Here is a 27,474-nt window from a genome sequence, read left to right as displayed (position 1 = left end):
GGCGGGACTTCCGGGGCAGGTTGCTGGGTTACCCGGTGCGGAAGGGGCCCGGCCCGGCCCGGTTGGAAAGAAAGCGGCTGGCGGCGCGGCGGGCCCGGGATGGCGGCGTGGCGGGCCCGGCTCCGCCTCTGGTTGCTGCTGCAGCTGCTACCGCAGGTGAGCGACTGCAGCGGCCCTGGGACCCCGCGGGGTGGGGGGAGCGGTGGTGGGCAGGGCTGGGCGCTGGCCCCACGCTGGTCCCGGGGCCCCGGCCGGGCCTGCGGCCTCGCTCGGACGGTGTTTGCGGAGCCTTTTGCGGCCGGCAGCGGTGGCAGCTGTAGGCGCCGTGTGGTGGGGGGGCTGCCCGCCGGCTGCGGAGGGCCGAGCCGCTCCGGGGGAGAGGAAACGGCACTGGCCGTGCGGGGGGCTGCGCCCCGCCGCTGGTGTGCGGCCTCCGCGGTTTACGGCGTGTCTGCTCAAGGCGGGGGGGAGGGGCGCGCTGTTCGGGTTCTTTTCTTCTTGCCCTAACGGACAGCTGCGCCTCACAGCGCTTCCAGCGGCGGGACTCCGCCAGGCCGGCAGCCTCCCCCGGGCAGCGCCGCGGTTCGGGTGTGCAGGGCAGGCCGGCGGGGGGCTGGGGCTGGGGTCCCGGCGGCGGGGCCGGCCGGGGGCCGTGGGGCCCTGCCAAGTGACAGAGGCGCTCAGAAGAGGCAGCCAGCAGAGGAGAAGGGGTTGCTGCTGAACCTGACCCCCGTAGCTTGTCCCGAGTCTTGCACTCTGGTTATTTATGACACTATAAGTGCGGTGGGATGAATTTGTGAGGGTGTGACGAGCGCGGCATGCAATCCTGGTACAGTAGCAAGTGGGATTTTAGCTATTGCGTTGCCTGGTGTGCAGCTTTTGTATTTGAAGCTCAAGTTTTTTGTGTCCAAAAATGTTGAAGTGTTATTTAAAGTTCTTAACTGTCAGGTTATTTGAAAGGGGCTGTGTCTGCTTGAGTATTGGTGTTAACATCTTACCATGACAGTCTAGTTTCCCCTCTTCTGTACCTGCCTCCCTTACCGATCCCTAGTGATCATTCGTTACAGCATGCTCTGGTTACCAGTTAACTTCTTTTTGATTTTTTTGCATCATCCCTTTTTTCTTCTCCTCCATCATCTTTTCCTGCATCATCCCTTCTTTACTCCCCACGTGCCGTGTGCATTTTGGCATCCCTATTAATGCTTCAAGCAGACTGCTAGTGCCAGCACAAGCCCCACAAATTAATCAGATAGAAGAATGGGTCAAAGACTGGCACGGAGTCCGTTTGATCCATCAATTTGGAAAGGGCGAGCACATCGCGGTGTGGAAGGACAGGAGGTGAGGTAGTCCCTTGGTGGATCCTTGGAGATCTTGGCTTCAGCTCCGTGCATTGCAGCACATTTCCTTGCTGTAAGCAAGTCATGTAGGCTGTGCAGTGGAATAGCCTGAGCAAGCTTTGAACAGGCTGGCCAGTGCCGAACCAGCCCTGCTGCAGCAGCAAAAACTTTGCCCTATACTGCTAATAAATACATTGCTGTTAGCCAAGCTGGCTCATTTAAAATGTATTTGAATACTTTGTATTTTGCGACACTTCTACATCTCTTGTACTCACACTTGTCGGTATGGTTTTAGGTAGTACATCGCAGGGTACGTACAGTGGCTGATGGGTAGGGTTGTTCTGGGGGACAAAGCTGACAGCTGTCAGACAAGCTGTGGTGTGCATTTGCTCAGCACCAGCTGGACTCATCGTAGCCTTGTCTTAGTGCTGTTGGGCATATTTAAAATATAACTTTGTCTTCCTCTTTGAGATAAGATAATAGGATTCTTTTTTTTTCCCCTGGGGCAGGGGGAGGTAGTCTCCGCATTTGCTTCTGCACTGTGATTTATACAGGGAGAAGGAACAGCTTGGCCAGCGAAGCGTGGCTCTCCCGAATCTGGGCCTTTATTTGGGGACACCTAAAGAGGGGTGTGATCTTACAGATCCAAGTAATCTGCGCTTAGATCTTGCTTGGTGTCCGAGTCCTCGCTTTTTGTTTAACTTCCCTCTCATTCTAACCGCTCCTTCGTGTCATTGCTACCTCCTAGTTTTCCTGTAACAATAGTGGGTATACCTGAGCCTTTGACTAATGACGAATAGAGTAACGTGATCTGCAGCAAGTGGTGTTGGATCTCCCTGGTCTTCACTATACTGGCTTTCTGCAGAATATTGAATTGAGGTGATGGTTTCTGTATTTAAAGTCAGAGCACCCTATGATGTCGGGCCAAAGAGCTGAAAGCACTGTCTGAAATTCTGGATTAAGGTGGTGGTTGACAACTTCGTGGTCTCGTGGAATTGTTGCATTGTGATTATGAAACTCTCTCTGCTGGGCAGTGCTGGTTGAAGGAGTGTTTTCTTTGTGTGCAAATTTGCTGTCTGCCATTGACGGTCTTCAAATTGATCAGTGCAGTTCACGGGAAAGAATGCAGCCCAGCTTTTAGGAGCTCCGCTGTGTGGCTTGTGGGATACATGGGGTAAGAGCTTGTTCGTTCCTCCTGCAAGGAGATTCAGGTGACCAGATCACCTGATAGAGCTAATGAAAGTGGGAAAAGTGAGGCATCCAAGTGCGTTTTAAGACAGAGGTAGGGAGGAACAAACAAGAATGACCCACTAGGTTGGCTCATTTGCTCCCGTTGCAGTTTCTTGAAATACGGGTGAGTGGAATTCCTCCTCTCCACCTTCTTCCATCACTGAACCTGCAAACCCCAGTGCTCGTCTCTGAGCCGTGCTAATTCACCAACGTGACAAAAACAAGCAAACAAACCCAGCAACAACACCCCCCCCAAAAAAAAAAACAAAACAAAAAAACCCCTGGGGAGTGTTCTGCTTTCTTAATGCATTAAATAAACTGTGGAAGGGTCTGATTAGGTTCAGAGGGAACAAGTTTGCCATTCTAATGCCACAGACAGTTACACTGGCTCAGCTGCCTGTTAAGCTGTGCCCTCAGACTTTAGGCTTCTGTTGTGTGAAAACCTGTTCCTTGATTTGGAGTTTTATATAAAATGCTTTGCTTTGTGTTAATGATGCAACAGTCTTCATAAAGCTATGATTCTAGCAGATTTCCAGGTTTGGGGAGGTCTGGCTTGTGACATGGCGCTGTTAGTGAGTAGGGATGCTTGGTTGGTAACGATGTTTAAATACAAATGCTCTCTTCTTGTCCGTACAGAGAATATGGATAATTCCCTGCTTAACTGGGAGACGTTGCTTCTGCTGTTTGAGGCTAAGCGGCCCATTCCCACTGAAGCTCATTGTAGCGCTTTCTAAATTATATGTACTGTAGGAGGCAAGTATCATAAAACCCCTAATTGTCAGGACAGGTTGCTCTTTTTCTGTCAGTGTTTGAAAAAGGCTGGGCTTGATATCTGAACACTTGGAAAAGAGCCCTTGGGAGCTGTAGGAACACTGTATAGGATCTGCGCAGGAGATTACATTTTCTCACGGGTTAATCTAGAATATGGGATGATCTCTAGGAACTATCATCAATGTTGCCGCCATCCCAGTGCATCAGCTGCACTGCTTTGAACTTGCTTTTGTTGTCTGGTACCGAGTGACATACAAACAAAACTGGAAGCATCAAAGCCCTTTGGTACTGAAGTAAAACACTCTGATGCTTATGGCTATGCTTAGATGGGAGGATAAGAAGAAATTTGTAGTGGCTGTTAACAGATTTCAGAACTATGCTTTGATGCTAAGTGATAACTGCTTTGTAAAAATGCCTGTTAATCCACGTTGTCCGTGGACTCTGTTCTCCACAGGCTTTCTAAAACTCTGTGCACCCTCTTCAGGTTTTAGCCCTGGGTGTATTCCCTTTAATTACTCTCATTCTTGATTTTTACTTATCTTTTGGCACACAAAAACACACAGCTTCTGAAATGTTTTGAGCATTTCACGTTGGGAACCTTTTACTCAATATTTCTTTAAAGAACATCCATTAAATTGTTTAGAAAGCATAATTGTTTATTACTGTCTTCAGTGAGCCATTTGGGGATTATTGCCTAGTTAGTAATGGTTATTTAAATGGAAATGTGGCATCAGACCCTGTACGTATTCTCTTGTTTTAAAGATGTGTAGCTTATATCTTATAAATGTAAAGCTTTTACCTGTATAGGTTGATTGTCTCCCGGATGCATAAAGCTGTTCAGTTACAGGCAGGTGGCTCCTGCAAAACTGCCTGAAGGTTTTGGAGGCAGTTGTACATGTAATATTCAGAACGGAGCTACTTGATTATTTCTTTTTTAAAGCCCAGTCAGATCCTGTAACAATAAGCAGGAAACACCTTTGTTCTGTCTTCTGCCTGTGTCTGTATTTGGATCTCTGTGGCTTGTCACTCTTGAAAGTAAAATTCAAGATAATGGATTATTTTTCAATACTTCTTCCTTTTGCTGAAAGGGTTTTAGGTGCTACGGCTGGGTAGCTGAAATTAAAAAGTCCACCAAGGCATTTATTTCCTCACTGCATATGCACAATAGTGTCTCCCTTCCTCCACAAACAGCTGTATCTTGTAAACTTGCACTTTGCTCAAGTGGCTTTAATCTGCACTGAAATAAACAGTGTGACCTGCTGTGCCCAGCACGCTTCAGGACAGTGCAATAGATTTTAGAGCCCTTTGTGTGAACAGCGCTTATAACGAATGTTATAAAAAAAAAAGTTGCTGCGTGAGCTATCAAAGACCAGTTAGATACAAAGGAGCTAAATATAAGGGTCTGTACCTCCCGTATGTTTTTAGGAGGACGTTTCTTTGCTGCTTGGCTGACCTCTTGCAGTGGAATGACATCGTTTATCCTCCAGGCAGGATGGAGATTGTTTTTATTTAAAGGACAATTCCTTGAAGTGTTCCAAAATGCATCTTTTTACCCTGAGTCTGTCCTAGGGGTTCAGAGTAACCTTTGTGTAGAGGGTTTGAAATAGAGGGAGTAATGAGAACGATGGGTTCTTTTAATGGGCTTTTGAACAAATGTGTTAAGACACAACTTTGTTGCTGCCTCCGGTCATCTTTAGCCTGTTACCTCAGCTGCTACCTGGAGAAACAAATGCGTAAGATGTATTTTTAAAAGTGTAACTGTGTAATTATATAATAATTAGTCCCTTCAGCTTATGAATGTTAGACTAGATGTTGACATCCCAGTCTGGCACAACTGTCTGACTCAGTAGCGGCAATGGTTAGGGATGGTACCGTTTCTCTCCGGAACAAGGTTTCACCTGTTCTGGTAGGCACAAAGTGATTTGCTTGGCTAAAACTAAATGTAAGCAATAGTGCAATTAAACATGTTCAATGACTTCAGTTTTGATTAAGGATGCTGGACAGGAGAAAGAGACAAGGAAGATCGGGAAGGGAGGAGTTGGGTCTGGGGGTAGAGGACCGTAGGACATGAAGGGAGGTGGTAGAAAAGATAAGATAGTTAAATGGGGGTGAGGGAGTTTGTTTTAGGGTTTTTTTAGGGTTGTTGGCTTGGATTTTTATTTTTTGGAACCTGCTGGTAGTGGTGAACTGATGGTCTCCACCCATCCCGTGTCCTGGGGTCACTAATGAAGGGACAGTGGCTCCTCCAGAAACAAAATGTGTGACTGCTTAAGGTGAGGGGCAGGTCAGTTATTGTACCTGCTTCAGATATCATTATTTTTGAAACAAATTTCAAAGTGCTAAGTGCTATTAAGGATTATTGAGAGTTCTCAGTTAAAATGCCAATAAAATGGAGAAACTTCCCCTTACAATAGGAAGCAAATGCTCTTGGAACACAGAAATGATAGTAAGAATCTAGTGACATTAACAACATCACTAGACAATGTAACTATTCCTTGAAAACACTGGATTCCCAAATCACTGAGCTAAAGTAGTATTTTGAGAATGCTGCGCTTAATAGTTGGTCAATTTTTTCTGGAGTATCTAATAGCTCATATGAAGCTAAAGAACAGATATAATTTGCATTTGCTCTCAGCATTATCTTTTTATAGTCTATTACCACACAGTGCTACTTAAGCATGGAAGTTGCTCTGTAGGAGGACTGTGAGGTTCTGAAGCAGTAATTAAAGTTCAGCAAGACACTCCTTCAAAAAGAAGCATTGATCTCTTTGTATAATTGAATTTTAAAAGAAAAGAAAAAAACCCAGAAACAACCCTCAAAAGTTTTGTCCTGCTTTCTGAGCATTTCTTTTGTTTTTCTTTTATCTGAAGCATTTAAAGCTTTCTGCAGCAACTGTGCAACGGTTGGATCTTAATCTTAAATTAAATTTTTACCGTAGTGGTGTTCAGGCCTGACCAGATGGGTCACAGGATCCACGTGAGCAGGCTTGGTACCAAGGAGCTGCCGTTCGGTATTTTGCATGGAAGAAAGAGTTCTTAAATGTACACTTTTATAATTAGCGGAGATGGTGCCTGCAACCCCATCGCTGCTGCTCGGAAGAGCATAGAAGTATCCCGTAGAATTTAACGGTGACTTGGGTGATGCTGAATTAAATTCTGGATGCAGCCTTGTTCCAGCAAGGAGAAGACCTCATAGTCAGAGTGAAGCAACACTGGGTACCCGTTTACTACTTAGAAATGGGAGGAAGGATTTGTATCAGAGCCCTTAGGCTGCAAGAGCAGTAACAGTACACCTCATGATATACTTTGTGTTTCCTCAACAGCTTCCAAGGGCGGGGAGGGTTTACAGTTATTTTGGTTCAGTTAATCTGAAAATGAAGTCATCACTAATTAAAGTTAAATAAAACCACCACGAGTGGTAGGGAAGTTGCACATATTTCCATGGTTGCTTTGTTTGTCTTCCTGATTTCTGGTTGCCTGGGTAAATACCTACTGGAGCCTGACGTACAAGCAGGCAAGTGCATCAATTCCACAAAAATATTTACTTTTGCAGGTTCTAGCTATGGTCTCGAAGCATTTTATGTCTGGCTTTTCAGGTGGAAGATGAGGAATGTATCTGGTACTCACAAAGTTGTGTTATTAAACGCGAGGAAGGGAAGGAGGGGAGGAGACACTTCAACGAACAGGGCTCATCATGAAGAGAAGATTGGTGAATAACTGTCATAAGGAAGTGTTTGCTAGTACCTACTTGTGGTGACCAGTCACCCTATAGGTGAAACACCCCTAGGTCTCTCAGTTTTGCTGGAAAATGGGCTGATACAGTCTGATGTAACCCAAATATTAAGGAAAATACTATGTTTGCTATGTATTACTTTGAAGGGGTGGGAAGCTGGAAATATTTGTGTTAAAAGGAGCACTTTTTGTGGTTAGGTGGACGCTAAGCTGAATAAACAGACTGCGTGTGCTGTGTCACGATGGAGAAGATGCCTTAAACTGGTATATTTGCTGTATGTTCCTATGTTTACTTTTCTCTGCAGTCCTTGTTCTCTTTGTCTAAATGCCTACAGGATCTGGATTCTCTTACTTCACTTTCCTGGAGTTCTTCAGGAGAATTGTGATGTTTTCATGTTGAAGCCCACTAGGATTATTTTTGCTTCCATGGGCCGTTCCTAGTGCGGAGGCAGCTGCAGTAAAGCTGATGGAGCTCCAGCTTGGAGCCAGGCTGTGTGTCAACTGGGAAGAACTTGCACCACAAGCATGCCTTGATTGAGTGAAGACTCAGGCTTTGTGTGGAGTCTTTTTATTTACTTTTTTTGTACTTTTTGAAGCTTTGAGGAATTAGTAATAGTTTTAAGAGAGCTTTAAGTGAAGAATGGTAGGCCAGGTTGTTATATTTGAAACCCAGTATGTGACTATGTGTGATGTGCACACTCAGCTTTGTAGCGTTCCTAGTTTTTCAGCTCAGGATTGCAGCCTGTAGGGTTCAGATGGTCCTTCCACCAGAACTCAGCTCTGTTCCAGAGGCTGAATGTCAAGTTCAAGGTGGCCAGAGCTCATGATTCATTACTCAAGTTAAGGGATTTTACCTATAAACCAGGGGAGTGAAGCTGTCACATCTGCCTCTATGACCTTGTGGGTTAACCCTGGTAGGCAGCTAAGTGTGACACCGCCACTTGCCCACCTCCCCTCTGATCCCCAGTGAGGCAGCGAAGAAGACAGGAAGAGTAAAAGCCAGAAAATGTGTGGGTTGGGATAAAAATTGTTGAATAAGCAAAGGAGAAGTAGAAGAAAGAAACCAAAACATGTGATGCAGTAACTTGCCACCTCCCGCAGGTAGACCAATGCTCAGCCAGTTCCTGAGCAAAGGATGTCCAACCTCCTTAAAAAAACCCCTCTTTTCACTTTTCTTTGCTGAGCATGACATTATATGGCATGGAATGTCTCTTTATTTAGCCATCTGCCTGGTTGTGTCCCCTCCCAACCTCTTGTGCACCCCCCATTCTTCCTGGGGGACAGAGTGAGAAAGAGAGAAGACCTCGACACCGTGCAAACACCGTTCAGCAACAGCTAAAACATCAGTTTATCAGCTTTGTTTTGGTCACAAATCTAAAATGCAGCACCATCCCAGCTGCTGTGAAGAAAATCAGCTCTGTCCCAGCCAGACCAAGTAGAGGCCTTTAGTTATAACTCTTAGCTGTATAATCTTCACTACTTGTAGCAAATATTGTTGGAGTTTTGACAGCAGTGACTGCTGGACACTGAAGCAGTGAAACGTATGTGCAGTATGTAGTGTTGTGAACTGATGTGTGCTACCTAGGATGTAAAAAGACAGCCAATGGTGATGTGTGGTCTTGTCAGACAATTGTGGTTTATCCCCAGCCAGCACCTTAGCACCGCACAGCCGCTTGCTCACTCCATGTGTCCTCCCCTGGTGGGATGGGGGAGAGAATCGGAAGGGTAAAAGTCAGAAAACTCAGGGATTGAGATAAAGACAGTTTAAGAAGTAAAGTAAAAGCCACGTGTGCATGCAAAGCAAAACAAGGAATTCATTCACCACTTCCCACGGTCAGGCAGGTGTTCAGCTATCCCCAGGACAGCAGGGCTCTGTTGCAGGTGACAGCTGGGGAGACAAAACACCGTCACTCTGAATGTCCCCCTTTCCCCCAGCTCTATCATGACATCACCTGTATGGAATATCCCTTGGGTCGGTTGGGGTCAGCTCTCCTGGCTGTGTCCCCTCCCAACTCCTTGTGCCCCCCAGCCTGCTCGTGGGTGGTGTGGGGTGGGGAGCAGCAAAGCCCTTGGCTCTGTAAGCACCGCTCAGCGATGGTGAACACGTGCCTGTATCATCAGCGCTGCTTGCGGCACAAATCCAGACATAGCCCGTACGAGCTACGGTGAAGCAAATTAACACTGCCCCAGTCAAAACCAGCACACAGACCTACAGCAGGAGTGTCCAAGGCTGGGCTGATTTTTGGAGCAATGTGAACCTGGAATTGATTGGTACTTTCAGGAGTTGGCAGTGGCCAGGCCTCTTATTATGGACTCATACAATGGTTTGGGTTGGAAGGGACTTTAAAGATCATCCGGTTCCAGCCCCCTGCCATGGGCAGGGACCCCTCCCCCCAGCCCAGGCTGCCCCCAGCCCCATCCAGCCTGGCCTTGAGCTCTGCCAGAGATGGGGCACCCACAGCTGCTCTGGGCACCCTGTGCCGGCACCTTGCCACACTCACAGGGAATAATTTCTTCCTTATACCTGATCTAAATCTTCCCTCTTTCAGTTTCAAGCCATTCCCCCTTTTCCTATCCCTATGTGTCTTTGTAAAAAGCCCCTTCGGGTACTGGCAAGCTGCTTATAAAGTCTCCTTGGAGCCTTTTCTTCTCCAGGCTGAACAGCGCAGCCCCTGGAGAGGGGCTCCAGCCCTCTGATCATCTTTGTGATCGCTCCAGCAGCTCCGTGTCCTTCTTGTGTTGAGGACCCCAGAGCTGGATGCAGTACTGCTGGTCTCTTACCTGTTCTGCAGTAGTCTAGCTTCCTTATATTGCTCTGGCTATATACACATATGCACCATTCTAGCTGGGTTGTTGGGGGGGTTTTGGTTGTGTTTGGTTTTTGGTTTTTTTTAAACACATCCAGTAGCATTTGATGAGGTTTCATGTAATTCTTTGACCAGTTGCTGTGTAGGAGGGGATCTGCCTAATGTATCTGAAGTCTTTGATGTGTGATGGAAATAATAACAAATTCCACTGTACTCCCCGCAGAGATATGGAAACTTTTGTAGAATCTTTTGTTTTACTTTAAAATGCACAGCAGGTGAGTCAACAGCAAGTTACACCCATCACTTCTGCTATTTCACGTGACCCAAAATTCTTGTAGTGAAATTTTTGTTACCTTTTCAGGTCTACTGCGAGTATGGGATGGTACATGTCCTTTCAGAGAAGGGGAGCAGCAAAGGAAAAGACTATTGTATCCTCTTCAACTCTCAGTGGGCCCATTTGCCACATGATTTGGGTAAAGCTGTAAGTACCCAGCCAAGCAATGACAGAAGAATGTATTCAGGAATGCCTTTGCTTACAGGAAACTTCTGATTTCTAACTTGGATTAGCAGAATTTGAAGCAACTACTTCGCTATTTCTGCTTCAAAGCAAAAACCTTCCTTTTGCACAACACGATCAATTAAATGAAAATGGCAACTACCTGTGGTTGGAAAGGAGTTTTTGTATGTCAGTATGATACAAAAAGATGCCACGTGGCCTTGTTAATATACTGAACTGTGACCTTTAGTGCTTTCTCAGTGGTTCATAGTTCTGTTGAGCGTAAGAATAAGTAGTCGCAAACTGTGTCAAGCTTTCTGCATTATCCAAAGCTGTATGAGCTGACAATCAAGTGAATTCTTTGCTCTATTCCATGAGAAAGTTACTATCACTGAATGATGAATTCAGCAAATACACTTTGAATGAGGTACTAACTGGGGAAGATGACTGATACTCTGTTCATTTTATTAGTTGTATTCCTTAATCTGCCAGTGGAGCGCTACACAGAATTATTAATATTCCTTATCAACATATAATCAAGTCTTAATCACCTGTGGTGGGTTTATTACAACTGCAGGTTTCTCCCTGGACACAGGGATAGCTCAGAAGCTGCAGCTGCTTTGCCGTGTGTCAAGACTTTAGGATTTGTGAGAGCTGGGGATGGTACTGTGGACATTTTGGTTCAACCAGTCACGTAAAAACTCACTGGAGACACATTTCAGTAGCTCTGCAGGAGCTGCTACAGTCCGGAGTAACCTGCACTGAACTGAAGGTGGAGCATTCGGCGGGTTCTGCCCTGCCTTCCAGAGAGCACTTGGGTCGCCTGTGCTATATGCCATGCCTATCAACGTCTCCTTCCTCAGCTCCCCCTCTGCCTTTCCCTTCTTTCACGTTCTCCCTCCTCCTTCCCTCAAGCCGTACGGTTTGTTCACCGTGGCTATGCCATACACCAGCCTGGGCCCGCTCTGCGTGTGTTCTGCTCTGATAGAGCTGATAAGCTTTCCTGAAACCTGGACAACCAGGGAGTGTGTGCAGAGACATTTTACTGCCTCTAAAGTGGGAGCCAGTTGGCAACAGCAATTTCCTGAATAAGATTAGGGCTGCTGACAGCTTGACCCTTACCTTTCCCTCCTGAAACAGCAGAGTCAGTTATTACAGCTATTGTGTCATGTGCCTGTGGATCTCTAACAAAAAAGTGTTACATGTGTCAGCTTTTCAGGTTAAAAATTTACCCTGAGACTTCTCAAACCTAACAGCTCCGCTCCTAGCAAGAGCGGGGCTGTGACCTGCTTCTGTTAGCACAGCACACACCAAGAATCAGTTACTGGGTGTAGAATTGCATTTTTCAGGTGACTTGCAAAAGCAACTGAGCAAAGATGCTTCATGTTGTTTAGGTTTTGCAAGGAACAATTTGCATCGGTGTTATTTCTAAAACCTTAAAGTGTTTTTGGACTGTTCCTGTGTAAACATACCAGAGTAGATGTCTTTGGGCCTGAGCGCCAAAACTAAAGAATTGGGGCAGGCCTGAAACGTCTTTGAATGGCAAGCAGTGGGAGAAGCAGCTTTAGAATCCAGTATCCAGGTGCTTAGGATCCAAACCCTCAGTTAACTGGATACATTTGGTTTCAAAATGGAAGTTTATTTTTGTTGCCTATGCTTTTGTACTTTACCCTAGCCTGTGGTTGTGTTTCTAGCTGTTCATCCCCTCAGTCATCTCAGCCTGCCCGCTCTGTGCCACCCTAGCAATTATAACACTTCACTGTCCTCCTCCTACACCCTGGATGTGTGCATCAGAACGGCAACAGTGCTAAAGAAAACAAATGCAAGTGCAGATCATAACCCAGATTTTTTTACCAGCAGAATTCTGTTCAATAAGGTGAAGCCAGGCAGGACCCTACATGGTAGAGAGTGTGGCACTGTTCCAGCTTTCAAGTTCCTCTGGGAATAGTCTATCATTCCATTACTTGAAAGTTCTAAATTGCCCTTTGGGAACTCTGTGGTTCCTGCTTTTGACTTCTTTTATTTTATATAGATATATGTATTTAACTAATTTCTTTCTTTTCAGTCACTCTTGCAACTGCAGGACCTGACAGCATCTGTTTTGTGTTCTCCTTCTGACATACCTGATGGGGGATTTAATAACCAAATCCCCATGGTGATGCGAGGGAATTGTACCTTCTATGAGAAAGTGAGGCTTGCTCAGATAAACGGAGCTCGTGGGCTGCTGATTGTTAGTAGAGAGAGACTGGTAAGTCTTTTTGTCTTTCTGTATTGCTGGTGCTCCTCTGATGTTAGATCCTGTCTTGTCTTCAGTGCTCACTGCTGATCTTTCATGCTCCTCTTTGAAATAGTGTGTGTTTATGCATGAGCGTACATTGTATAGCGTGTGGAAATAATACATCCGAAGGAAGGACTAGTGCAAAGAGGAGGTGCTTGTAGTAGGAAGAGTGCTGCGTAGAGCCCATGTACCATCCAAGGCAAGGGCTCAGAATGATCCTTATGTCACGTGAGATACTGGAATCAGAGGAGGAGGTTGGGTTCTTGACTCCTATTACTGCCTTCAGTGAGATCTAAGCACGGTGAATCTAGTGCTTTAGATTCAGCTAGAGCATTACCAGCGTATGTTTTGTAAAACCAGTAGTTTTGAGTATCGTAGATAATACTAGAGGCACATCAGTCATAAAACAACGACCCTGACGTGCAAAAGATACTGCTTGAAGTTTGGTTGCTGCATTTTGCTGTTACAGTCTTTAATGACTTACTGTTCACTGGAAACAAGTATACATTTTGACTTTGAGATTTTACTGTCCTTTCTAGAATATTTTCCCAATTAACAGAAACAGAACTTGAACCTTTTTGGAGTATTTGCAATGTTTATATTCTTATCTGGGCTGAACTGTCTTCCAGGTTCCCCCTGGGGGTAACAGGAGTCAGTATGAAGAGATTGATATTCCTGTGGCGCTGCTCAGCTACACCGATATGTTAGATATCGGCAAGGTAAACTTGATACTAAATGCTCTGGTATCGTTTAAATGAATCGCTGTTCAACAGTATTTGAAGTCCATCTTAAGAGCTTTGAATCTGTAGAGAGTTGTACTCATGAAGATTGTATTAATATGTTTTGAAAAAAAAATGTAACTCTTTTGGGAAGTCATTTGTCGTCTTTGGAATAAAATCAAAATGGAGCCTGGTGCTGTAAATAAATATCACTAATAGTAGAGCCAATAGATTGCTCTTAAGTATTAATAATAAAGCTTCATTCTGGGGTTGCACTAAGTAACTGAACCTTTGCTTAGGCAGCTTTTTGGAACTCTGAATAGCTTGTACTTACCTCCACAGAGTTTCGGCAGCTCCGTGAAAGGGGCCATGTATGCACCAAACGAGCCGGTGCTCGACTATAACATGGTGATTATATTTGTCATGGCTGTGGGGACTGTTGCAATCGGAGGCTACTGGGCAGGAAGCAGAGATGTGAAAAAGTGAGTAACTGGAATGTAGTATGTCTGTTTTCTTGTATTTTATACAGGAAAAAAAAAGTGGTATTTATCTAAAGATCACCTGGTAGGTCTGCTAATGGGGGTTGGAGACTGTCTATTTAACCAGAATGGAGAAATGCTGGGGTGACTTTTGAAGGGCCCTGAGCCTTGTATTGGCTTTGTTACTGTATGTATTAGAGTATCATTTTCATGTAGAATGGTTTAATATTTTGCCTTGTCAAAAAGCCAAACGTTTGGAAAGCTCAGAAGTAAAATGGGATGGTAATAGGCTTCCTATTAGGGCTTTTGCAAAAATTCACCATAAAAATATTTTGTAAAAAAAATAGTAAAAAAATTTTTAACTAGTGTAGTGCAAAACCAGCTGATTAGAAGGCTATAACATGTACTATGTTTATTGTTAATATTTTGTTGAAATTTTGTGGTTACTTTTTGCCAGTAAGCAGAGTTGCAGGGGAGGAGGTAGTCTGTGCCGTGCTTGTTTCTAACATATACTTTGTATATACACAACCTGACTTCAGGATTTTGTCTGAAGTCAGCAAATTATTCTGCAGTAATTTACGGGATTATGTTGAGTTCTTAGTGAGTGGAAAATAGCACTTTTGATAAATTAATACAGCACTTACTCTTTTATGTGTTGTATTATATCTGATGTACCTACTTGCATGTAAAATGTGGAGTTCCACTGACTTGAGTGGAAATCAGTGCAGGCACTGGCGGTGTGTCATGTTTTCCAGCCTGATGCAGTTCTCACTGAAGGTTCAGTGCCTTTTTATATTTTATATCAGAAGGAGTGGACTGATAATAGCCATGTTACTCTTTCAGGCGGTACATGAAGCACAAACGTGACGATGGGGCAGAGAAACATGATGATGAAACAGTTGATGTGACTCCGATAATGATCTGTGTCTTTGTAGTGATGTGCTGCTCGATGCTGGTCCTGCTTTATTTCTTCTATGACCACTTAGGTACTCTTAAAGTTGTATTTGTATTGATATATCTTCAATGTTGCAAGGCTGCCATCATGTAGAGAACATTTTTACTGTGAAAATAATTATGAAACAGCTGTATTCTGCCATGTTTCTTCATCCCAATACGATTTAAACCCTGTAAGAAGGCTCACTGAGTAGATTTCTATACCTGCTTCTAGTGAGGTTGAATTAGGTGATCACAGAGCTGCTTTCAAATGTTAAAACCTATTAAGTAGATACAGACTTAACGTCTTCCACCTTCTATTTTTTGCCAAAGGTGTTCTCAAACCTATACCCATCTTTCTATTATTGTTCAATTTGAAGTTAGTTATGGGATCCAGGATCAATTTTCTTATCTTTATATACTGATTACTTATCAAATTGATTGACGAATGAACATGAGAGCCTAATGCGCTGTAACTTCCATCGTCGTATTTCTGAGAAAGTTATGAAAGATGCAGCCCATCTGTATGTATTAATTTTGCTACTGAGTAATTTTAAGAGTTCCCTTGTGCTCACATGTAACGAGACGATAAACACTTCACCATAAATTGCCTTTTAGGCTTACAATTTAATTACTGACTTTAAGAATATAAGCACAGAGGTTTTGATTTGTTGAAGTAGCTGTTGCATAAAGTACACCTGAGTAAAAATGAGCTAGAATTAGCTACTTAAAGAGCATAAATCTAATCAAAAATCATTTGAAGTCCCTAAATTTAACCCTCGCTGGTGAAACATAAGCCTTATTTCTCATTCAAGCTTTTTGATTGTCTGTTCTTTATTCAGCTGAGATATGAAAAGAAGCCTCTCTTACCTTAACCTGCTTGGACTTACTACTTGTTGTTTCTCAGTCTATGTTATCATAGGAATATTCTGCCTGGCTGCCTCAATTGGTCTCTACAGTTGTCTGTCTCCCTTTGTAAGAAGATTCCCCTTGGGAAAGTGTAGGTATGTGGCGATTCTAACTTTTTAACAGGCAAAATTCATTTGTTTTATAATGTTGGGTAGGGTGTGGGAGTTACAATTTGGTTTGCATACTTCAAAATGTCTATCAAAGGAGGAGGGTAACTACATAAGACAACTGTAGCTTTGGTGTGTTTCATTTTCAGAATCCCAGACAACAACTTGCCTTATTTTCACAAGCGTCCGCAGGTCCGGATGTTACTGCTGGCGGTATTTTGTATCTCTGTCAGCGTAGTCTGGGGAATCTTCAGAAATGAAGATCAGTAAGTGTGTATCTTAGTTTCTGTGCTAGAAATTGTGACATGCTTTATACTATAAGTAAGTGGTATCAGTAGAAGTGCCTTGAATGCCTGTTATTGCCTTTGCGGGGTCCATTTTCCATGGCTCGTTCACTGACAGAACTCATAAATCCAGGAAGCATCAACTCTGAAACACCTTTTAGAGAAATAAGTGTCCGACTGAGGAGTACAGAAGTACTATAGAGCTGTTCCAACCTGGGATATTTAGGACTAGGAAATCCATTTTCTGTCTCAAAGCTGGAGTGGACCTGAATGCCTCCTGCAGGGAGCCCCATCAGAAGCGCTCAGGTGTTGATCACAACAATGTAATCGCTCATCTGCATCCAGACCTTTGCAATTTTAGGGAAAAATTCGTGTTTTGTGTCTCAAATCCTACTCCTCTCATCCTCGCTATCAAGAGTAAAGCAAAGAGCATCGCTGCTTCTATCCCTCACTTGCAAAACACATCCAAGCAGCCCCAGCTGTAGGCATCCCGCAGCACAAGAGGGTGTACACGTACACACAGGCCAGAGGACCCCAGCACTTCTTACTTTGGTACCCGCTGAACCTTGTTCAGCCCGTTTTCATCCCACCTCACCGTTTACTCATCCAACCTGTACTTCATCGGTTTCTCTGTGAGGATTTTCTGGGAGATTCTCAGTGGAAATCCTTCCTGAAGTCTAGACAGGCAGCATCCCCCTGCTCTTCCCTCCCCTATCACGCCAGTCATTTCATCGTAGAAGATTATCAGGTTGATCCAGCACAACTTCCTATTTGTGAAGCCATGCTGACAACCGTGCTGCTTTCAAGCAAGTACTTTTAATAAAGTTTTTAGGCACGAGGAGGTCCTTAGTGAGGACAAGGCTTGGTCTGGCTGTCCTACAGTTTTCCTGCAAAAATGTTCCCCTCTTTCTTCCTTAGGTGGGCCTGGGTTCTGCAAGATGCTTTAGGAATCGCTTTCTGTCTTTACATGTTGAAAACCATTCGCCTGCCTACATTTAAGGTAAGAAAGTTACACGGACATAAAAAGAGAGAATGTTTGCCTGTACGTAGTTGAACAGAGGAGCCACTTAGAGCACATTGGCTTGGAAATGCGCTTCCATTCATAGGTAACTTGGAATAGTGATTTAATTAGTATAGTGAAGACCAATAAATGGCATATGATTTTTATGCATGGTGTTTGATAACTTAAAGTTTTGTAGTGTGGTGACCGCACACTCACTTCTGGTTTTTTGGGTATTTTTTTTTTAGTTTTGTTGTTTTTTTGGTTTGGTTTAGTTTTCCAAATTTGACACACAATTGATGCGTCATACTGGCGTTTTTTTAAAACTTCCAGAACTTACTTATTATCGTAAGATAAAAATCGGTGTTAGTCATTTAGTTACCCCTTAGGTGGCTCTTCAGACTCTGTTTCAAGTTATCTTCACCTATATATTTTTTTCCCTGTACAGGTGGGCCAGTGGGTATTGTTTCAAGCTATGTCTAGCATCCTCCAGAGAAAATGCAGAACTCCTTAATGTTTCCTAACAAATGGAAATTACAGTTTCCAGATTTTACGAGATACAGAGTTTTAGGACTGACATGTCATTTTGTGCCTGAGAATTACTTTCTTTTATATGGTGCATGAGACCCAATTCCTCCATCTGAAATATTTAGGAATTAAGAAAAATACTTGGGTGACTTGTTTTATTCCTAGTTAGCTTTTACCTTGAATAGTCTTAAGTTGCTAATTATTAATTCTTTGCTGTTTACTAATGCACAGTGTGTAAATACCAAGTATCTTGTCTCTCCCTTCAGGGTTGTACCTTGCTCCTCCTGGTTCTTTTTGTGTATGATGTATTCTTTGTATTTATCACACCTTTTCTAACAAAGGTAAGTGAAGTACTCCTCTAGTGCCCGCTGTTCACAGAGTAAAGCGGAATGACCTGCTTCTCTGTGTTCCTAACTGATCCCAGACCTGCTGAGTGAAGTGCTGATTTACAATTTTCCCCTTTTTTCTTTAGACTGGGGAGAGTATAATGGTGGAGGTGGCTGCGGGCCCATCTGATTCTGCCACTCATGAAAAGGTACTGTATGTAGTCTGAAAACGTGGCACTAACTTCCAGCTATTACGTTTTCAACTTCTCTAAAATTCAAAGACCACAAAAGCTGAAAGGGAGATGCCAGTCTGAAAAGAACTTAATGTGGAAACAAGCACTCCTGAGCTCTCTGGAAATCTACACCAAACGCAGGGAGCAAAGCAGACTTCGTGGTTCATCACAACAGCTTTGGTCTTCCTTTATCTTGCTTTGAAAGGGTTTCAGTGTCAGGAAACTGGTTAGCTCAGCTCCACAACAACATGGGACCACATTTGTAAATATAACTGACCACTAATGAAGCATATTCCTTTTTACCTAAAGAGATAAAACCTATCTGAACGGTCTGTCTCTTCCCCCTCCTCTCCTGTTCTGCTAATTGCTTTATGAAAAGCTGAGGCAAAGGAGAGAAAGACAAATTGGAGACAGAAAGAAAACCCGAAGTTGGTGTTCAGTGGTTCTGTACCACTCAGCCGCTGCCAGCTGTGTGAGCAGGACTGCACAGCGTGGCGGGGCTGACTCAGGGAGGGGAGTACAGGAGGTGTAGGAGACTGTAGAGACAGGGTGCAAACCAAATAAGAAACAAATCTGTAGGAAAACTGGTTTTGTTAATTTAAGGATGTTGAGTCTCTTTCCAGCAACGAATGTAATACTGTCACGTGGGAAAATAGTAAAGACAACGGTTGTTTGCAGGATGATCTACGGATGGATCCATCTATATCATGCATACTAATTTTTTTAACTTCTTGTCTTTTGTATCCCTTTAGTTTCAGTTTCATGCACAGAATGAATTATATAAAAAAATAAGGATAGTATAAGTAGATAAAATTTTCCTTACGTTAGTGCCAGAATAGAGAAAAAGGAAAATAAAGCTTCTCTAATGTACTGTATTAAAGAGGATACATGCTGGCAATGAACCTTGCCATCCTGTGCCTCAACGTTGCAAATTATATAATAAGTAGGAACAGTGGGGGAGAAAAAGTCTTTACAGTTATATGAAAAATCCCTTTTTTAAATTATTCAAGTCTTTACTCTTGTGAGACTTTTATTGCAACCAGTAGAATGAAACATTAACAGTTATTTCTTACACATGTGGCTGCTTACATAAATTCTTTACGTTCCTACCCTATTGCATGTGAGGACTTGCAGTTCATAAGAGTGTTTTGAGATGACGGTCACGTGGAGTTGCCTTGGCTGTTTGTTTTCAGGAAGTATTTTGTCAGTCCTATCTTAAATACGTTTCGTTAGTTGTGAGTAATATTAATAAAGACTTTAAACGTAAGGGTCTGTAACATAAGAAAAGATAAATACATTTTGTTAGTTGTGAGTAATATTAATAAAATAGTTTAAACATAAGGGTCTATAATGTAAAAAAAGATAATTTTGCTTTATTTGGAGTCTGCAGTTTCAGTACAACAGAAACAAGTTCTGGTAACATAAATATATATATATATATATGTATATAAATATGACAACATAAAGATGGTGTCAGTATGTCGAGAAAAGAGCTTTTCTAAGGTGTGTGTGTCTCGTTCCAAGCTCCCGATGGTCCTGAAGGTTCCACGCCTGAACTCCTCACCGCTGGCGCTGTGTGACAGGCCTTTTTCTCTCCTGGGATTTGGAGACATTTTAGTTCCAGGTATTTCTTGTTTAGCATGTTAAGAATTTTACTTGTTGCACTGTCATATTAGTTATTTCTCTTGCACTTCTGCTTCAGGTGGGAAGTTTGGTTTGACTACTGTGAACCTGATAAATAAGTATAGCTTTTATCTTCTTTTTTTCCCTGCACTATTCACTTTTTCTGTAAGAAATTAAATGCACATTAATCTTACGGTTCAGTTTCACATGCAGCGATGTCACGAAAAGTAGAGAAACCTCAGGAGTTGATTTAGCAACTAATTTAATAGTATAAAACATGTTTAGTAGTGTAGTGATAGAGGAAATTATTTGTCCATTTGCAGATGATCTGAGTACACATGTAACTGACCGCTCAAAGCTTCATAATTGTGTTACTCACACGACAGCCAGTGTTCCCACCACACCTGCTCTCAAATTTGACTGCAGGTAGGATGTCAAGGTATTCCTGACACCACTGCAGGTGGTAACAAGTATGTGTCTTCTGGCTTTCAGGTTTCTTCTGAGAAATCATTTGTTTATTTTTTTTGTATTTTGGGAAATATGAACTGAGTCATCCCTGTTCATGTCCCCTCCTCCCCCGACCTGTAATAAGCAGAGGCATTAACCATAAATTCCTGCTGTCTTTCCTAGGAGCTGGAAGGGATGAACTTACCCTTACTCTTGCGAACACTGTATTTTAACAACTGTTTGTTAGGGATGGGATGACATTTTGTATCTAGGATCTGTGCATTTGTAGATATTAATTTTATTATTAGAGTGTTTCTGCTGTACTGGGCTTGTGCTATCATATAACAGTTTTGTAAGCCGCGCAGCCTCCTGAAGGATGCTGTCATGGTACTTAAACACCGGGGTGCCCAAGTAAGTGTTGAAAAAAAAAAAATCTTAAAAATTTCTAGATATTTTGATGGCTTTGTGTACCTTAATGCATGAAGGGGTTGAAAGCATGTTGTAATTGTTCTTTCCTTCCCTAGGCTTGCTGGTAGCCTATTGCCATAGATTCGATATTCAGGTGCAGTCGTCCAGAGTCTATTTTGTTGCCTGCACAATAGGTAGGTGGAACAGTTTGGTGACACCTGAACACAACACCTACACGAGTCGCTCCCTTTAGCATACCATCTGCCTCATATTACAGTTTCATTTCTTTGTTCACCTTTTATTATTAAACAGAAATATTTTAGCAAAGTACTTTCGAGGCTAAGCCTTCCATCACCAAGTTATCTGTTGTCATTTTCCTGAGCGGTTTTGTCCGCTGCATAGAAGGGGAGCTTCTCGTTCCCCTGGTTTGTCTCGCTGTAACACTTACCTCTGCACTGCCTGGATGCAAAATGAGCTACTCTGGTTTCTTGCTTCGTGAATCTTTGAGTTTATTGCACATGAGAATTCAGGTTCAGGGATATTTTCCTTTGGCTTTGTTCTTAACTTTTTGTGTATTCTAAAAATCCGTGGCAATGAATTGTACTATGAGGGCTGTAACACCTCAAAATTAGTTTTCTTCTCTAGTTTGTAGAACCCACAGAGGTACATGACATGGACTTAAAAGATGACTGGTGAATAGAGTCTTACAGATTGCTGTTGGCTTTGTTACAAAGTATTTATGCTAGCGGAGACTTAAGATGCTTGCAGCTACTGTCATGAAAAATTTTCATGAAAAACTGCTTTTGAAATTCGTTTGAAAAAATAGCTAGGTCCTTGGACACCTACAGCAGGGTTAGAGAGATGCCTTTATTTCAGTGTCCCAATTCCTCTTGTATATACACAAACAAAACTGTTGTCTTACCTGGTACTTTCAAAACGCGTTTACAGAAATGGTTGTATCCATGAAGAGTCAGCAGTTATTGCAGCAATGAAAACTAACCACACACGGAGCAAAACTGGGCCAGCAGTGTGAGGGAAGTGATTATTGCCCTCGATTTAGCAGTGAAGACCAAGTCTTAACCTGGTGCAAGACAGACACTGACATACTGGGGTAAATCCAATGGAGGCTGAGGGCTGGAGCATGTGATTTTAAAAGAAGAGAAGGGAAAAAGGAGATTCGGTTGCTGTCCGCATCCTCATGTGAGAGGGTGCAGAGAAAACAGAGACAGACTTCTTTTAGGGATAAGATGTGAGGCAATGGATTGAAGTCACAAGAAGAAATACTTCAACTAGATACAAGGAATTCTCACTAACATAGTGTTCCCTGAAAAAAAACATTTTTGAAGAACTGTAGAAAGGCATTGAATATTCTGATCATAGAATCATGTAAGTTGGAAAGGACCCTTAAGGTCGAGCCTAACCATAACCTAACACTACCAAGTCCACCACTAAACTGTACCCCTAAACAGCACATCTACATGGCTTTTAGATACCTCCAGGGGTGGTGACCCCACTACTTCCCTCAGCAGCCTGTTCCAGTGCTCGACAGCCCTGTTGGTGAAGAAATTTTTCCTAATATCCAATCTAAACCTCCCCTGGCACAACTTGAGGCCGTTTCCTCTCATCCTATCTCTTGTTACCTGGGAGAAGAGACCAGCACCCACCTCCCGCACCCTCCTTTCAGGCAGTAAGGTCTCCCTGAACCTCCTTTCTCTCCTTGTTCTCTAGACCCTTTGCCAGCTTCACTGATTACCTTTGGACATGCTCCAGCACCTCAATATCTTTCTACATCATCTTCCTGAATAAAAATCAGTTGGGTTTAGCTTCAGTGTTCTGAAAGTGTAATTGAAATTAATTACAGTATCAGATCCCAGCTGCTTATGTTCTACTTAGTGATTTTTGCAGAATATATGCAGAAATGTAATAGGAATAACAAATCATAACATACAGTTAGCTTTTTTTTTAGTGGTGCTGCAGGGTAGTAAGAAACAGCCAAAGCCAAGCCAGACACGAAGCGTGTGTTACAATGGTCGACCTAATTGTCTGTGTTTTGTTGAATTCATAAATACAATATGAGGCACAGTATTTCATTTGTTTATTTTACCTTTCTGAAATGACTTAAGGTAAGGATTTAATTGCACAGTATACATTGGGCCAACCACATGACTTTCACATCTTATTATCACCAGAAAGACTGGAGCATCTCTTTAGCAAAGCACCACTCCAAGGTCACGTTGTGTATACAATGCTTGTAAAAAAAAATACACGCTGAAAAAAATTCTGGAGATGTTGCTTTACATATTACTTGAAAAAACTTCCTGCTACGATGCTCATCTAGACGATGGAGTTGTTCCTGAGCAGAGCTCTATCTGAATAATTGGGGTTTTTCTGCTTTTGTTTCCTTCCAGCATATGGCATAGGCCTTCTTGTGACCTTTGTTGCCTTGGCATTGATGCAGAAGGGCCAGCCGGCTCTCCTCTACTTGGTGCCCTGCACTCTTCTCACGAGCTTTGCTGTGGCTCTTTGGAGAAAGGAGCTCGCAATGTTCTGGACGGGCAGCGGCTTTGCGGTGAATACCAGTTTGATATGAGTGTCTTCAAGAAATACTAATATTATAAAAACCTAACTAGAATTAAAGTTGAGTAAAATATTGCAGTATTATCAAACAAAACCAAAGATTTTCGTTTTGCTGATTGTTTGCTTTTTTTACATACTTTTTTTGCCTCGGTAAGGTTTTCTTTTTTAGTGTTTACAGCCACTTAAACTGGCTAGTGAAAAGTAAAGTAGACTTTGTCTGTTCTTCTTGATTTTGCCATCATTTTACTCATTTAATCTCTGTTGAAAGTAGTAGTAGTAAAATAGTATATAAAATACAATAGTTTATAATGTTATATAAAATATATCCTGAAAATATTTTTTTGCATATTTTTTTCATAACCTACTGCTTATGAAGGTAGAAATCTAGTTCAATATAGCAAATTATCACTTTGTTTCACTGTGGTACAAGTGACATTAAGTGACATAGAAATTGTCGTGATGCATGGTTATAGATTTTAAATAATTACTTTAAGGACAAATTATCAAGCTAGAGGTTCCCCCCAGTGAGGTGGGTTTTTTTCGTTACTCAACTATTTGTGAAAACCTTCGGAACTTTCCTCTAGAGAACTGAATTTAATTGTTGGGAAAATATTTGAGATCATCTGAAATGTGGTGGGCAAGTTGCCGGTTGTTGTACACCGATATTCAAGGTGGGCACAGGAGAGTGATGCGGTGCCCGAGTGCCGGTCGCCTGTTCCTGCGTGATCAGCAGAACGCATCTGCAATCGGCGAGGAACGATCAGGCAGAAGGCAATTAAACACATTTCTGGAAGAAAAAATCCCCTTGTTTACGATAAAGACAAAGACAGGGTAACTGTATGCATGTGTCCAGTGCTGGAGAATGATCACGGGGATGACGGCCCTTTAATCTTCATTTTGTGTGGCCATCGCTCCTGATATCTGGGGACGGCAATCCTGGCTTTCCATCGTTCTGACTGTGCCCTTCCCTTTGCAGAAAGACCTACCTCAGCCTCCCTTGGTGGTAGCTCCTGTCAACTGCCCCGAGCCTCCCAAAGACAGCAACGCAGCAGGCTCTCAGCCCAGCCCAGAGCAAATGACCAACCCTACCCTCCATGTGAAGGAGCTGCGCGACGCCGCCTCGGCTGCGGAGGAGCTGGCTGATCCTGATGCAAAGATGGACCAGTCGGAAATTTCTATTGCACAGAGCGAGGAACCAGCTGGGCAGGATAAGGACGACCATGAAAGCAACTGCCTCAATGCAGAGCAAAACCAGCTGGAGTAAGCGATGGGATAAGAACTCCTTGTTTTCCCTCACAAACATATCCATAGAAAACCAGTATGTATTTAGGACTGGTTTAGTAGTGTTTGCGTTCATTGAGAAACCTCACTGGGAGTCTGATCATCAAATCCAACGACGAATGTTCTGCCTCTAGCTTCGGTACAGCTATACACTTCAAACATCTTCCTGAAATAATGGTGCTCTACAAGGGTTCTGATGTATGGATTTCAATGATCATTTTATTAGTGAATGCCTTTGGCCGTTCCGTTTTTGTTATACCGGGCTAGTATTAAGAGTCTTTATTTACACAGTACTCTGTGCTCGTGTGGCTATTTTGCTGCTTTAGCATAGTGTAGGTTAACAGAGAGGACAAGCATTGAACAAGTCTGCTCCAATGCTTAAGTCGAGAGAAATGTAATATTTTTTTTTTTATAGCACTTTCCCTATTGTCACCTTTTACTTTACTTTTCCCTACTTGTCAAAGCCATTGCTACAAGGGAATGCTTTAGCATAAACTGACATTCAGGAAATGCAGAGCGTGGTTAAATTACCCGCCTCTGAAAGGATTTATACTATCGTGGTGCATTAAATGCATCTCTTGACTTTTTTGTCTTTGTTTTTACTTCCAGGTACCTGTATTGGCTACTAGTCTAGTTTAAAAGGCAGGATGGACAGAGCCGCAGGAAGCTTTCTGAGCACTCGTATGAGACGCGTATATTAAGCATATTAAGAATGTTTAATGTTTTAGAAATAACATACGAGTCAAATAGGTAAGAAAATAGTAGCAGCGCTATACCAAGCTGAATAGGCAATACTTTCATTGGGAAAATGTTAAAGTAAAGTAATCCATTTATTTGGGGTTTTAGCTTCTACTTCTGATTGGTTTAAGGTATATAATGGTAATTTCACGTTCCGAAGGAAATAATCCAGTGTTTTCATCCCCAAGGGAGCATGTAGGGTGCTATAGTCAGTCATGATTTAAAGCTCCTTGCTGCTCAGTAACACATCAACTGCCTCAGTCCTGTCCTGTCCGTGTCCCGAGTAGCCAAGGCATGGCCTGTTGGGGTCTGAATGAGGCTGTGATCCAGCCTACTATTTTGCACCTCTTGCTACACAACATTATGAAGGACTAAATTTGTGAATTTACAACTTTCTGGGGTGCAGCTGGACTTACTTTCTATTCCTGAAATTGTGCATTTTCTTGTATAACATGGTGAGTCTTTTATGCATCAACTTTAGTACACACAGAGGGTTGATGTGATTTGCATATTATTTATTCCATCTACAAACATATGGCTTTATCAAAGGTGTCTGTTCTACAAACTGCAATCCCAGAAAGCCTCACTTTACATTAAAACTGAAATAGAAAATGGAAATATTCTAGGATCCTAGAATATGATTCCAAATTGCGTGGAAGAAATACTCTTCATAGTATTTGAGAGCCCACAATGTCATTTACAAAGGTATCATCGTAGTGACAAGATCAGAGGCAATGCTTTTAAATTAAGAGTCTCCAGTTGGCATCTCGAGTTGGATTCTGAAGGGCTCTCTTTTAATGTCTGTTAAATTTTAGCCACCGTCTTTTTGGCTAGGTCTTCCAAAAGTTTGCCCTGTGGGGTCTTTTTGGATGGTAACTTGTGGTTTGATCTGTTTCACGTTGGGTGGATAGTATTTTTTTTTTTCTCTGGAATGTCAAAGGCTTTCTGTAAAACCACACTATAGCTTCAGAGTTTTACCAGCTTCTGCTTAAAGCCTCAAGCCCTGTCTGGTAAGTTGCTTTAGTGGTGAGTTTCTGGAAAGGCTTCCTGAGTCCAAAGGTTTGCGCTACATTTAATTTACAAATCACCCTAATGGAAGATAGTACTACTATCAGAGATCTGTTTTTCAATCTCCTTTTTAATGGACTGTGTTACTTTTGCCAGCAGTAATCTGAACAGAATTACTACTTCTAAAAAGCAACAGAGACATTTTACTGAAAACTTGAGCCAGCTGGATTATGCCTTAATTTAAGCCATTGTATAAGTATGTATATTAAATTAAGAAAACAATCTTAATGTGTTTAAAAAATGAACTTGACAAATAGCAAAAAAAAAAGTTTGGAGACTGACTCAAAGTTCTATTGTTCTTTGCCTTGATTGTCTTTTAGTCATAATGTTATTTGGAATAGCTTTTTATATACTTAAAAGCCAGTAGCTTTCTGATGATGAAGCAAAAAGTTTTATCATCTACTTGAAAGTGTATTTTAACATTTGTTCTCATATGTCGTGGGTTAGGAAACAGTTTATTTCTCAAATTGTTTATAACTCAATTAAAATGGAAGAATCCGTACCATTTAACTCGTAAGCATTTACCAGTTGCTTTGTTCACGCTGCATTCTAGGCAGGGCTGCTTGGAGCACGGGCTCCACCTGATGTTCCCGGCGGTTTTCCATCTATTTTTAAGTGTGGTGATGTTTGTTGGTTTGTTTTGATTTTCCCCAAACAACAAAGAAAAGAAACAATAGCTACTCAATGCAATATCTCCAGTTGGGGTACGTGACGTGGCGGTGAGCTCCGTACTCTGGCTGTTCCAGTACTGTACATCAATGACCCTGCTGCACCCATCCGGCTGCGACTGTTGGGACTGATCCTGAGCAGCAGAATCCAAGGCTGTGCTCGTTTGCCTTTCAAAAACCTCCCTGACCAGCTTAATGTAAAACTTCATGTAGTGTAGGAAATTGTGAAGATTTAGTGTAGCTGACTGATTTTATTTGATCCCACATCCCTCGAGTTAAAATGCTCAAAGAAATGAAAGTGTTGTTAAAAGTAACGTTGATGCACTTTTATTTACATCTTTCACATACTAAGCCTTTAGCTAACTAAAAATTCAATAAGGATTCTATTTTTGAAGAACTACATTTTCAGAGGAATCACTTGTTTTTGTTTAAAAAAACCCAACCACACAACAACAGCAAAAAAAACCCCAAAACAACAACCAACCCACTAAAAAA

General features: G+C 42.5%; 1 protein-coding gene across 2 annotated transcripts; it reads left to right on the top strand.

Annotated features, from left to right (window-relative positions):
- Positions 1–2: 2 nt before the first annotated feature.
- On the top strand, positions 3–26,821 carry SPPL2B (signal peptide peptidase like 2B). Of its 2 annotated transcripts, XM_040592730.1 has the most exons (16): positions 3–156; positions 10,239–10,358; positions 12,439–12,621; positions 13,281–13,370; positions 13,713–13,852; positions 14,693–14,835; positions 15,690–15,786; positions 15,948–16,064; positions 17,001–17,082; positions 17,877–17,951; positions 18,083–18,145; positions 19,694–19,793; positions 20,764–20,841; positions 23,056–23,216; positions 24,201–24,484; positions 25,115–26,821. In XM_040592730.1, the coding sequence occupies exons 1-16, from the start codon at positions 100–102 to the stop codon at positions 25,137–25,139; spliced, it is 1,815 nt and encodes a 604-aa protein (XP_040448664.1). In that variant the 5' UTR covers positions 3–99; the 3' UTR covers positions 25,140–26,821. The 2 variants fall into 2 exon arrangements, with proteins under 2 accessions (XP_040448664.1, XP_040448666.1); XM_040592732.1 differs by lacking the exon at positions 25,115–26,821 and having other exon boundaries at positions 23,056–23,284; positions 24,201–24,304.
- The last annotated feature ends 653 nt before the right edge of the window (positions 26,822–27,474 follow it).

Source organism: Falco naumanni, chromosome 4, assembly GCF_017639655.2.
Source record: "Falco naumanni isolate bFalNau1 chromosome 4, bFalNau1.pat, whole genome shotgun sequence".
In the NCBI taxonomy this organism is placed as follows: domain Eukaryota; kingdom Metazoa; phylum Chordata; class Aves; order Falconiformes; family Falconidae; genus Falco; species Falco naumanni.
This window is presented reverse-complemented; position numbering and strand designations above follow the sequence as displayed.

Bases quoted from the DNA above. Each gene is read 5' to 3' on its own strand.
- SPPL2B (XM_040592730.1), top strand. From the start codon at position 100: ATGGCGGCGTGGCGGGCCCGGCTCCGCCTCTGGTTGCTGCTGCAGCTG. The intron at 10,359-12,438 runs GTAAGTACCCAG...CTTTCTTTTCAG, and splicing joins CACATGATTTGGGTAAAGCT to TCACTCTTGCAACTGCAGGA. The intron at 19,794-20,763 runs GTATTTCTTGTT...TTCCTTCCCTAG, and splicing joins TGGAGACATTTTAGTTCCAG to GCTTGCTGGTAGCCTATTGC.